Source organism: Pseudophryne corroboree, chromosome 11, assembly GCF_028390025.1.
Source record: "Pseudophryne corroboree isolate aPseCor3 chromosome 11, aPseCor3.hap2, whole genome shotgun sequence".
Classification (NCBI taxonomy): Eukaryota; Metazoa; Chordata; class Amphibia; order Anura; family Myobatrachidae; genus Pseudophryne; species Pseudophryne corroboree.
Window position 1 is genome coordinate 23,800,773 of NC_086454.1, and position 12,878 is coordinate 23,813,650.

Consider the following 12,878-nt stretch of genomic DNA (forward strand, 5'->3'; position numbering starts at 1 on the left):
TGCCCACTGACATGCAGCGCTTTTTATGATGTAAATACACACTATAAAGCAACAACTTCACTGTGCCCCCCCCCCCCCCCCCTGTTTTGCACCCTGATACTTGTATTCAGTAGTGGAGGAGGACCAGCATTGTCTCTGCAGCCTGAGGAGAGAGAGAAAATGGTGCTGAGCAGTGTGCTGGCTGACTGAGGAGGAAGCTCCGCCCCCGCAATGGCGCGTTTCTCCTCAGAGATTCCAATAACAATATTTATACTGGCGGGGTAGGGCTGTGCCTCGGCATCTTAGGCCCCTATTCATGCCAGTTTCTAGGTTTTATGCAGTGCCTGTGTTGTATGGGCAGTATGGTGCGCTGCGCTCCCGCCAGCCGTGCGGTACCTTTAGCCGTCACCTTGATTGAAGATCTCTCTTCTAACACTCACCTGTCTTCTGACTTCTGGCTCTGCAAGGGGGGTGACGGCGTGCTGTGGGAGTGAGCACCTAGGCACAGCTAGCGTTCAGTACCCTTCAGGAGCTAATGGTGTCCTGTCAGCCAGAAGCAGAGCCATGAAACTATTCAGGAAGTTGGTTCCTACTTCTGCCCCCTCAGTCCCACGATGCAGGGAGCCTGTTGCCAGCAGTCCTCCCTGAAAATAAAAACCTAACATAAGTCTTTACAGAGAAACTCAGTAGAGCTCCCCTGGAGTGCATCCAGTCTGCCTGGGCACATTTCTAAAACTGAGGTCTGGAGGAGGGGCATAGAGGGAGGAGCCAGTTCACACCCTTTGAAAAGTCTTAAAGTGCCCATGGCTCCTGCGGAACCGTCTATACCCCATGGTACTGAAGAGGACCCCAGCATCCTCTAGGACGTATGAGAAAAGGAGGGCATTAATAAATCCACTGAGGAAGAATGAGGAAAACAATGCCTGGTGGTCTGATAGGCGGAACTTTAGGGTGTGGTAAGAAAAGTTGACATTCGGAACGGCGACACCAAAATGTTGGTATGTTTTGAATGTCGCCGTGGATGGTAGAGTGAAAGGAAAACAATTTCAACATTCAACAAATGACATGTCCATACTGTCAACATTTAACATGTCAACATACAATATTTTGCATATTTTACCCTAACATGTCAACCTAACATCCATGTCATCATTCTGATTGTCGACAATCTGACCGGACACCTGAACTTTGAGTTCCATCCTTCCCAGAGAACAAGTCAGCCATAAATGTACAAGTGCAAGTCCTAGTCTTACGGAAGTGTTACACACACATACGCTAAGAGATACACACCGCAACAACGCAACATGAAAAATGCATTTTTGAGGAAAAAAATATGGGGGGAAATAATTAAATAGAAAATTGTACTTTCCCCTGGTTGAGCCATGTGACAGGTGCAACTATCGCGTTCCACAATTCTCTCCTCTTTGAAACAGGTCATGCAGGGGTCAAAGCAACTTACCTTTTGACCTCCCATTTATGTGAATGGGGGGTAAATGGGAAAGGCCACTGACCGCTGCCCAATGTGCTTGAAACAGACCAAGCTGTAAGAGGCGCGTGGACAGAGGACCTTTTTGGCCAAAAAATATGGGCCCACCAACAAGCATCCAGGTGACCCCATCTGGTGGGATCCAGCAAAAAGGCACAAGAACTGGACGAACTATTTAAAAGTAGAAGCCTGATAATCGTGCAGTATCAACGTACACATTCCATTCTGCTGCTGCCGCATTAGCGCATTTCTCTGACTCAAGCTAATAGTACAATCCCTGAATAGGATTTCACTTTTTCACTAATCCAAACAAGTTTTTTCAGGTATTAAAAATAATAATAATAATAATAATAATTGAAACAAAACCTGATCTTGTCTTGCTGAGCCCTAGGGCAGCCTCAGTGTTACACAAGTTGGACCTTCCCCCCATCATCACATTTACAATGTACCGCCGCTGCTTTTTCTCTTTTTTTTTTGGCATACATTTCTCCTAAATTGAAATGAGGCCGAATAGCACCAATCACCCCCACTACAGACAGAGCTTTACAGGCCAGTCGCTAATCAGTTTATTCAATCACCCAGTGCGACAACTGATAGCACAGCCGCTGTTCAGCTACCGGAGCCCAGAGGTACCAACCACACTCATGGCTACAGACATACATGTTTTTAAAACCCAGGAGCGGCCTGCATATCCCATTGACATGCTGGGGCTAGTGGTTCCGTAACGACTTGGGAAATGTCAGCGTTCTCCAGATAATACCCTATACCATGGATCTATTTAGGGCGGTATCCGGACTCCAGGCCGACAACAAAAAAGTCGACACATCTTAGGCCGACGCCAGTTGGTCGACACACCTTAGGTCGACATGGACAAAATGCCAACATGGACAAAAGGTCAACATGGAAAAAGGTCGACATGAGTTTTTCACAATTTTTTTTCTTTTTTGGAACCTTTTCATACTTAACGATCCACGTGGACTACGATTGGAACGGTAATCTGTGCCGAGCGAAGGCACCATGCCCGAAGCATGGCGAGCGAAGCGAGCCATGCGAGGGGACGCGGTGCACTAATTGGGGTTCCCGGTCACTCTACGAAGAGAACGACACCAAAAAAACATAAAAAACTCATGTCGACCTTTTTCCATGTCGACCTTAGGTGTGTCGACCAACTGGCGTCGACCTAAGGTGTGTCGACCTTTTTGTTGTCGACCTGGAGTCCCAGACCGTTTAGGGCCATCTCCTAAAGTTTGACATCCATACGTAGCGGATTGCATCACAGCTTATCCACATGTACCCAAGTCCTGTGCTATTACATTTGTATACAAGGTCACACATCAGCTCTCCACTGAATACATACTGTAGTAATAGACTTAGTTTCTACCTGGAATATTTTGATTTGTGTTATTTGACAATACAATCACTTTGTACGCTGCTAATACTGTCCTCCTGTGTATAACTCATGGATCGGCCTTATTATAAATCTGATCGGATTATGGAGTATCCGCGCTCTCCATACCTGCGTTATATCTGTACACTATTGAGTCACTCACAGGCCATAGCGCAGGTGACTGCAGATACTGTATGCCAATCGCAGCACTCCTCTTACCTGTACAGGAGAAGTCATCCACACGGGTGTAACCGGGTACGCAGTCACAGCGGTAAGATCCCGGTAAATTGACGCACACTGTGTTATCTTGGCAGTAATGCATTTTGGCCGCACATTCATCAATGTCTGCAAAAAACAAACAAAACAAGAACGTTAAATGACAATAATTCCCGGCCATTACCCACAACGTACTATGGGGGTCATTCCGAGTTGATTGCTCGCTAGCTACTTTTAGCAGCCGTGCAAACGCATTGCCGCCGCCCACCGGGGAGTGTATTTTCGCTTTGTAAAAGTGCGAACGCTTGTGCAGCAGAGCGCCTGCAAAACAAGACCCGCCCTGTAGTTACTCTTCGTGTGCGTTGATTCTAACGACGGAGGGACGGATTTTGACGTCACATACCCGCCCAGCGTTTTCCCCGACACGCCTGTGTTTTTCTAAGCACTCCCTGAAAACGGTCGGTTGACACCCAAAAACGCCCACTTCGTGTCAATCTTCCAGCGTTCGGCCGTGCGACTGAAAGCTTCGCTAGAACCTGTGCTAAACCACAAAGGACTTTGTACCCGTACGTCGCGCATGCGCATTGCGGTGCATACGCATATTAGCGTTTTTTTTCACTGATCGCTGCGCTGCGAACAACGGCAGCTAGCGATCAACTCGGAATGACCCCCTATGTCAGAGCGGTCCATTGCTGGTGGCTCGGGAACGCTCGCCATACACGCTTTGAACGCTGAAGAGGGTTCAGAACGCAGTGAATGGTTCAGTATTATGTAATTACTCTTTATTGTGCTACAAATGAGCAGTAAGATACCTACATTGTCTGATCTGAACTAAACACTGCAAAATGCATCTAAAATCAATATCTCTCTATATACACAATGTCACACTGCTCTCAGTGGCAAACGCAGGATTTGCATGGGGGGGGTTTCCAGAACTGGGAGGAGCCAAGCACGGGGGTGGGGACTGAGGTGACCCAGTATATGCTGGGTCCGTAAAACTAGTGTGTCTGTGTGTGTATATATATATATATATCTATCTCTCTATCTACACACATATATATATACCGTATATACACACACACATATATATATATATATATCATCACATGTCCATCCCGCAACAGAGTCACTAGTATAGACAGGACCAGCACACTGTAGTTTAGTCAAAGTGCAATATTTACTCCATATGTATGAATGAAGATACAAGGCTCAACGTATACTCATCGTCAGCAAGCACAAAGAAACACAATAGACCTCCCATATACCATATTAAACATGTATATATATATACATATATATATACATACAGTACACGTGTATACGCATGTATATATATCATGTGTGTGTGTTTATATGTATGTACATGTGTGTATATATGTATGTACATGGATATATATGTACTATAATTAAAATAAAGTAAACTTTTATTAAGCACTTACAAGTGCCACCAGGAAGACAGCAGGCTGCAGAGGACGCTAGACAGCCATTAATAATATTCATGCAGCTTGGGTGGAGGGGATTTCTGGGTGCCCGGAAACCCCCCCTGGGTGCGCCACTGGCTCTTATACCATTATCTAAAGGATAACTTTCATTGACGTCTGATGTATTTCAAAGCAAGACGGATGTGTGGGAATAAGCAACTTATTTTGGCATCTATAGCGTTTACATATTAATGGGAACGGGAACTTTGGTTTTTCTAGTGAGTGAAAATGAAATATTCTCATACTCTGTGTAAGGGGAAAGTAATATAATAAACCATTTATCTTGATTTGTTCAGCAAAAAGTAATGTAGAAAAAACTCTGGAGCGGTTACTGCCAAATTGCCGCGCAGTCCCCAACAGGTTTGCGTTACCGGGGACAACCAGGCCGCAGCCTAACGCTTTGCAGGTGTGGGATGTCCTGGCGGGGCTGGATGTAGCCTAATTTGTCCCCATTTCCCCAAGGGCAAGTATACAGTATAAGTATTTAGGAAGCGTAAACGTGAAGCAAGTGTTAATTCACTTCTGGAACACGAGTACTGAACGCAGTGCGGCCCAAGGCTAGCTTTCACTATAGCAGAGGGGTCTGAAGTGTGTGCCCCCCACCCCCAGATACAGTGGGAGCCAGCCTAGGGCAGTTTAGCGCTGGGGCTTTTGGGTTTTATGTTTCTTACACGCACAATACACGAGAGCTGGTGTAATACAGGTGGCGATTGCGCCTGCAAATCTGTTTCCCAGACAAATGGGTCCCATTAAAAGTATATATATTTTATTTTTATTTATTTTTTAAATAATTGTATTAATATTAATATCAGTCGCTGCCCCAGTGGAGCTAACATTCTAAGTCCCTATAACACGCACACACAGTCAAGTGTTGGGCGCTGCAGCAGCGGACAAATTCACCCCCAAAATGGCCGCCGTGCATGCACAGTAGCGAAATTAGGCTCTGGAAGATGGCGTGCACCATGTTTTCAGAGAACTGCGTATGCACAGTAGACCCCGGCATAATGCCGGACCTGGTTGCGTCCGTGGAGAGGAGTCTGCTCACGGACCCCCTCCTCCTTTAAAACGCTCCTGCTTACACACTAGGGTTAGTTTTTGTCAGGAGCCAATTAACCTACCAGTATATATTTGGCTTGTGGGAGGAAACCGGAGTACCCGGAGGAAACTCACGCAAGTACGGGGAGAATATACAAACTCCACACAGTTAGGGCCATGGTGGGAATCGAACCCATGACCTCAGTGCATCTATGTACTAAGCCTTGGAGAGAGAAAGTACCTGCCAATCAGCTCCTAACTGTCATTTTCAAACACAGCCTGTAACATGACCATTAGGAACTGATTGACTGGTACTTTATCTCTCTACACTGCTTAGTACATCCCTCCACTAAGGGTCAATTTAGTAAGCCTTGGATGGAGATAAAGTGGACAAAGATAAAGCACCAGCCAATCAGCTCCTAACTGTCACGTCACAGGCTGTGTTTGAAAAATGACAGGGGCTGATTGGCAGGCACTTAGGGGAACATGTACTAAGCAGTGATAAAAGTGGAGAAGTGAGCCAGTGGAGAAGTTGCCCATGGCAACCAATCAGCATTGCTGTAACATTTATAATTTGCATACTATAAAAGTATACAGAGCAGCTGATTGGTTGCCATGGGCAACTGCTCCACTGGCGCACTTCTCCACTTTTATCACTACTTAGTACATGTCCCCCTTAATCTCCATCCACTTTATCTCTCTCCGCGGCTTAGTAAATAGACCCCTTAGTCACACACATTTTTGTGAAACAATGACAGAATATATATTTGTAGCGTATTTACATTCTATTCATATGAAACATTTGTATGCAGCCGAGGGTTATATTTCACACTGGCCTACATCTTGGATTTACTCCCCGGAGAGAGGAAGGGCGTGAGGTTAAATGCATCATTACCGCCCTGTTATGCACCGCAGCATGACGTGCGACACACTGCCGAGCCATGATCTGCGCAATCAGTCCCCGGATCATCCACTAGGCAACTGCTGTGTGTGTGTGTGTGTGTGTGTGTGTGTGTGTTCTGTCACTGTACTACACAATACAGAATATCCGCACATGTAATCACGGTTCACGGCCTTACAGAGAACCGCGCCACCCCATACCGAGGCGTAGTACACTGTCACTGCCGCACTATACATACCTTGCGAGCATAATGAAAGAGAACACTGTGACACTTAGGAACCCCAGGAGATTACACTCTACAGAACGGAGAACAGGGCCACGTTTGACATTTTTGGCACTGGCAGCGGCATGGCATAACACAATCTGCTTACTGCGTACATTTGTCTAGCTGCGGGCGATCAGTGCAATGTATCTGTAACCCCTTTAGCTGTGCATAAAATAATGATCTGTCATGTTCTGCTAACTTCAGTCACTTCACTGGTATGAAAATACCCCGTCTCCAGATACTTCCAATTACACTGTACGCAAATAACGTCCTCAGCATCTGTCATTATCACTGTTTTAACAATGAAATGTATTTCTGACACTTATTTTTTTTGTTCCTTGTGTTAACCCCTGCTCCCCCACAAGAGACTGGAAGCGCGTCTGCTACAGCACTCAATGAAAGAGCCCGGGAAACAATTCAATTACAGTAACCAGCTCCTCGCGTTCTGGTGCATCCAGCAATCCAGATGCTCCGATTCCCAGGCGCAGAAAGGGGCGTGGCTTCACAGGGATGTGGGAGGTCTGAGCAGGCTTGGCCGGGTTTGGATGGGTCTATTTTGCATTTTCAAATGTTTCAAGGCAGGTAAGCTACAGGGTGATTTATATCATACGCAGAGCCGTCCCTAGGTATAGGCAAACCAGGCAAATGCCTAGGGCATTTGATATGCCTAGGGGCACCACCAGCTTCTGCTGATTAAAATTATATGTGGCATGCAGAGGCGGATTGGCCAGAGGGTTTACAGGGAAGATCCCCGGTGGGCCGATGCAACCGCGGGGCCTGTTTTGTTTCAGGACATGTGATCCTTTTTATAGACATAATGAATAAGATGCAAAATAATTTGCATATATGAAAATTACTTTACCACTTAGCCTGTGATTGCAGATGATCTAGTGCAGGGCTGGGGAACCTTTTTTCTACCGAGGGCCATTTGGATATTTATAAAAATCCTTCGGGGGCCATACAAGTCTGCCCCCGCGCATGCAAAAAAATGGGTGTGGACAGTTAAAATGGGACGTGATACACATATGCCCCCAATAGTGCAGTGCCAGATCCACAATTGCCCCCACAGTGCCAGGTATACAAATGCCCCTCACAGTGCCAGGTATACAGATGCCCCTCACAGTGCCAGGTATACAGATGTCCCCACAGTGCCAGGTATACAGATGCCCCTCACAGTGCCAGGTATACAGATGCCCCCCACAGTGCCAGGTATACAGATGCCCCCACAGTGCCGGGTATACAGATGCCCCCCCCCCCCCCCCCGTGCTGCTTACCGTTCCTTTCGGCGGGGACACGGAGGAGAGCGCGGCTATGTTGGGCGGCGGCGTGTAGGACTTGAAACCAGCCGCCGGTTCGAGAGCCAATCAGAGCTCGCGGACCGGCAGCCGCGGCTCCTGATTGGCTGCCGGTCCGCGAGCTCTGATTGGCTCACTCTGGCGGCTGGTTTCAAGTCCTACACGCCGCCGCAGCCGCCCGACAATAGCCGCGCTCTCCTCCGTGTGGTGACAGCTGAGACACGCTGCCGCCGGACTGAGCGGCAGCGTGTCTCACTGAGAGGAGCGGGTGGGCTGGACCAAACGGCTTCGCGGGCCTTATACGGCCCGCGGGCCGGAGGTTCCCCACCCCTGATCTAGTGTATGCTGTCTGCCTGCTTGGCTGACATATAAGATTGAGTGAATAGTGATTGAAATACGGTTGGTGTAATAAGCAAGAAAATATATCTTTCTAAAGAATTATATAGTTTCCTAAATTCTGAAGGTGTATCATATCAGGGCCGAAACTAGGGGGGGGGCTAGGGGGGCAGGCGACCTGGGCGCCGGATTGGAGGGGGCGCCGAGACCCCCTAACACCCTCTCCCTATGCGCCAGTGCCGTTTCTTGCGGCGGGCGAGCCGTGCAACCGCACGGGGCGCCCGCCGCGGCACTTCTTTGTACTTTGAAACTCCCTTCTCCCTCCTCCCGAGTGCCCAGCTCGGGGGGGCGGGGTTTCGCGGAATGACGCGATTGCGTCGTGACGTCACGACGCAAACGCGTCATTCCACGAAACCCCGCCCCCCGAGCTGGGCACTCGGGAGGAGGGAGAAGGGGGAGCCGCGCAGACGAGGAGGGAGAGGCGGCTGAAGAGCGGCGAGAACCGCTTCAAATGTAAGTCAGCCCCTCTCCCTCCCTCTCTCTCTCCCTCCCTCTCCCCACCACCTGCCGGAATGTGTAAAATGGGGACCTGTCTGCCGCAATGTGTAAGATGGGGACACTTTTTCCTGCCGCAATGTGTAAAATGGGGACACTTTTTCCTGCCGCAATGTGTAAAATGGGGACACTTTTTCCTGCCGCAATGTGTAAAATGGGGACACTTTTTCCTGCCGCAATGTGTAAACTGGGGACACTTTTTCCTGCCGCAATGTGTAAAATGGGGACACTTGCCTGTCGTACTGTGTAAAATGGGGACACGTGCCTGCCGCAATGTGTAAAATGGGGACACTTTTTCCTGCCGCAATGTGTAAAATGGGGACACCTGTCTGCCGCAATGTGTAAAATGGGGTCACCTGTCTGCCGCAATGTGTAAAATGGGGACACTTGCCTGTCGTACTGTGTAAAATGGGGACACGTGTCTGCCGCAATGTGTAAAATGGGGACACTTGCCTGTCGTACTGTGTAAAATGGGGACACTTTTTCCTGGATATGAAATTTATGTTAGAAAAGGCAATTTTTCAGGTAAAAAAGTTCTGAAAGAGATATATATATATATATATATATATATATAAATATATAATATTTTTATTCATTTATTTATTTATTTTAAAATGTTTAGTTTTTTTATTTTTTTATTGTAAAAAAAAAATTTTTTTTTTTTGGGGGGGGTTTCAAATGACTACCTTGCCCCGGGTGACAAAAATCCTAGTTTCGGCCCTGATCATATAATGTGCTCATAATATTTAATTTTATTTATTTTTAACTTCTCCCTTGATGCTGGACATGCCCACTATCTGGAAAGTCTTGGGGGGAGGGTGCTGCTGCCATGGCCCATGGCTAGACCTTACACCTCTGGTGCTGCCCATGTGGGGCCACTAGTACAAAATTTTTCAGGGCCGCTTTTTGTTTCCAATCCGCCCCTGGCGGCATGCCTATATTCTGTGTGTAGCATTTCATATGCAGATACAGCCACAGTTGCAAACAGTATATAGGCATGCTACATATCATTTTAATCAGCAGAAGCTGCTTGTGCATCCTAGCCCCATAGTAATGCAAATAAGATGCATTTTCATCAAAAACAGGCGCCCGACGTTAGCAGAGCTGCCAGATGACTCACGCCAGGCATCTCCTGCTGCATGGTGTATTGAGGTAAGATGTATAAGGACACATCTGTATGCAAGCAGAGGCAGAGGTCACAGCGTTAGCGGCCATGTGGGTGCTGTGTGCGAGTGGGTTGGTTGTGCAATAGTATTCGGCATGTGTGTAAGGGGCAATATGCGTTACATGTGTATAAATGGATTAATAATGTGTAGCAAATGTGTAAGGGGCACTATGTGTCATTATGTGTATAAGGGCATTAATAATGTGTGGCACACTGTATGTGTAAGGGGCATTATATGTATAAGAGCATTACTAAAGGCTGGCATAATGTGTAAGGTGCATTATGTTTATAAGAACATTAATAATGTGTGTCATATGTGTAAGGGGCATTACGGTGTCGTATTATGTGTATAAATGCATTACTGTGTGGCATTATGTGTATAAGGTGCTCTACTGTGTGGTGTTACGTATAGAAAGGCACTACTGTGTGGTCTAATGTGAATAAAGAGCAATATGGTGTGGTGTAATGTGAATAAGGAGTAATTCTGTGTGATGGAATGTGAATAAGGGGCTCTACTGTGAGGAGTAATGTTCATAAGATAAAGTGGTACTACTGTTTGATGTAACATGAATAAGGGACACTATCGCATGATATAATGTGAATAAAGTTGCACTACTGTGTGGCGTAATTTGAATTGGGGGTACTATTGCATGGCCATGCCCCTTGCCAGGAATAACACACCCCTTTTTGGGCTGTGCGTCAAATGTGCACACTGTTCCTATTTAAAATATAGGGGATGGGAACACTAAAATAAGGACTGCTATGGGGTGATGGTGCTGGGAAAGGGGTGCAGGGTCAGAGGCGGAGCTAGTGGTGGTGCTAGGGGGCTCCGGACAAAATCTTGCCTAGGGCATCATATTAGTTAGGGCCGGCTCTGATCATACTTTGGTGAGTCGCCCTGCTCTGCTGAGGTAGCACGCCCCGCCCACATCAGCTGTGTTGGAAATTATGACATCATGACCCCAATTCTACAAAGTGAGGCACATTGCAGCAGGTTGCAGGGCAGTGATGACGCAAAACGTATCACCCCATCCCCCACACTCGCCAGCTTGACCTTAAAACATGAGCAAGTACTGTATGATTTTATACAGAATTCGGTCTGCACCTACACATAGTGCAAGTTTTACATGAAAGAGCAGGGGGCTGATGTCAGAAATTGTGGGGCCCGGGAATGACAAAATAGACAGCCATCCTCCTGAAAAATAATATATATATATATATATATAAAAATAACTAAATAAAAATATATATTTAAATAAAAATTACTATGCACAGAGCAACACCATATTATATGCCCCTTGTACCATATTAAGTCCCCACAGTAATGCCCCTTACACCACATTATGCCCCACACAGTAATGCCCCTCACACTATAATATGTCCCTACATTAATGTTGCCAGTACCTGATTATTATCAGGGGTTCTGCTCGTTGTCAGGGGATTTCCCCACCAGGCCGCTGCTGCGGGTCCAGCCTCTGTTTGCGCCTGCATGCTTCTATTGAAAACGTCCCCCTCAAAATGGCCCCCGTCTTAGAGGAGACAGTTATTAAAGATACAAGAGGAGGCTCCTCTAGTATCTTTAATAATTGACTTCTCTGAGGCGGTGGCCATTTTGGGAGGGAAGTTTTCAATAGAGGGTGGCGGAGTGCGGACGAACAGCGAAGAACGGGGCCCTTCCTTCTCTGTCAGAGGCAGGGCCCGGTACAGCTGTGCCCCCAGTACCCCCCCGATGGTGGCCCTGTGAAAGAGCTACTGATAGCGACCACAGATATAAATGCAATAGTCTCAGCGCAGTCCCCAAATTGTGGTGACCAATTCTGGCCTATCAGGGAAACATGAGTAATTGGCACTTCTGGTAATTGGCTGTGACTTGGTAGCTCTGAGCTGTCCCCTACTTTGGGGCATATGTACTAAGTCTTGGGGCGGGATGTACTAAAGGAAAAATGCGGTAAAACCCCCGAAAACGGGTGTTTTACAGCATTTTCAAATGTACTAAGACCCTACCGCCGGTTTTTCGCCGTCCAGGGTATCGCCATCTCTGGATGGCGATACCCTATAGAAGCCTATGGGCTTCTTATCGCCGACCGCCGCAACCCGCTGCCCCCCACCGCAGATTCCTCCCCCCCGGCATACCTTCCTCCAGGCATCCCTGGTACCGGAAGGCAATCTTGGGAGCAGGAGGCGCCGGGGACAGCCTGCTGCTGCTTCCCGGCATGCGGGCATCGTGGAGACCCCCTGGGAGGTGACTGAGACCCCCCGCAGACCACGTCACAGGTATCGCAGGGGGCCTGCGTCACCGCATTGTGATATTGATCGCATATGTTAGTACTAGAGATGAGCGGGTTCGGTTTCTCTGAATCCGAACCCGCCCGAACTTCATGTTTTTTTACACGGGCCCGAGCGCGCCCGAACGTCATCATCACGCTGTCGGATTCTCGCGAGGCTCGGATTCTATCGCGAGACTCGGATTCTATATAAGGAGCCGCGCGTCGCGGCCATTTTCACACGTGCATTGAGATTGATAGGGAGAGGACGTGGCTGGCGTCCTCTCCGTTTAGAAATTAAAATAGATAGGAGAGTGAGAGTGAGACACTTCATTTACTTACTGGAGCTTAGGAGGAGTTATACTAGTGACTGATGACCAGTGACCTGACCACCAGTGCAGTTTTATAATTTATTATTATTTAATAATCCGTTCTGTTCTTGTTCTCTGCCTGAAAAAAACGATACACAGTGACTCAGTCACACTCACATACCATATCTGTGCTCAGCCCAGT

General features: G+C 47.4%; 1 protein-coding gene across 3 annotated transcripts in view; it reads right to left on the minus strand.

Moving 5' to 3' along the window:
- Positions 1 to 12,878, minus strand: part of NELL1 (neural EGFL like 1) — a 1,344,875-nt gene that overhangs the window by 632,559 nt on the left and 699,438 nt on the right. For all 3 annotated transcript variants that reach the window (XM_063946373.1, XM_063946374.1, XM_063946375.1), the window contains exon 13: positions 3,072 to 3,197. In XM_063946373.1, the coding sequence (XP_063802443.1) occupies positions 3,072 to 3,197 (126 nt within the window). The remainder of the gene's footprint in view (positions 1 to 3,071; positions 3,198 to 12,878) is intronic.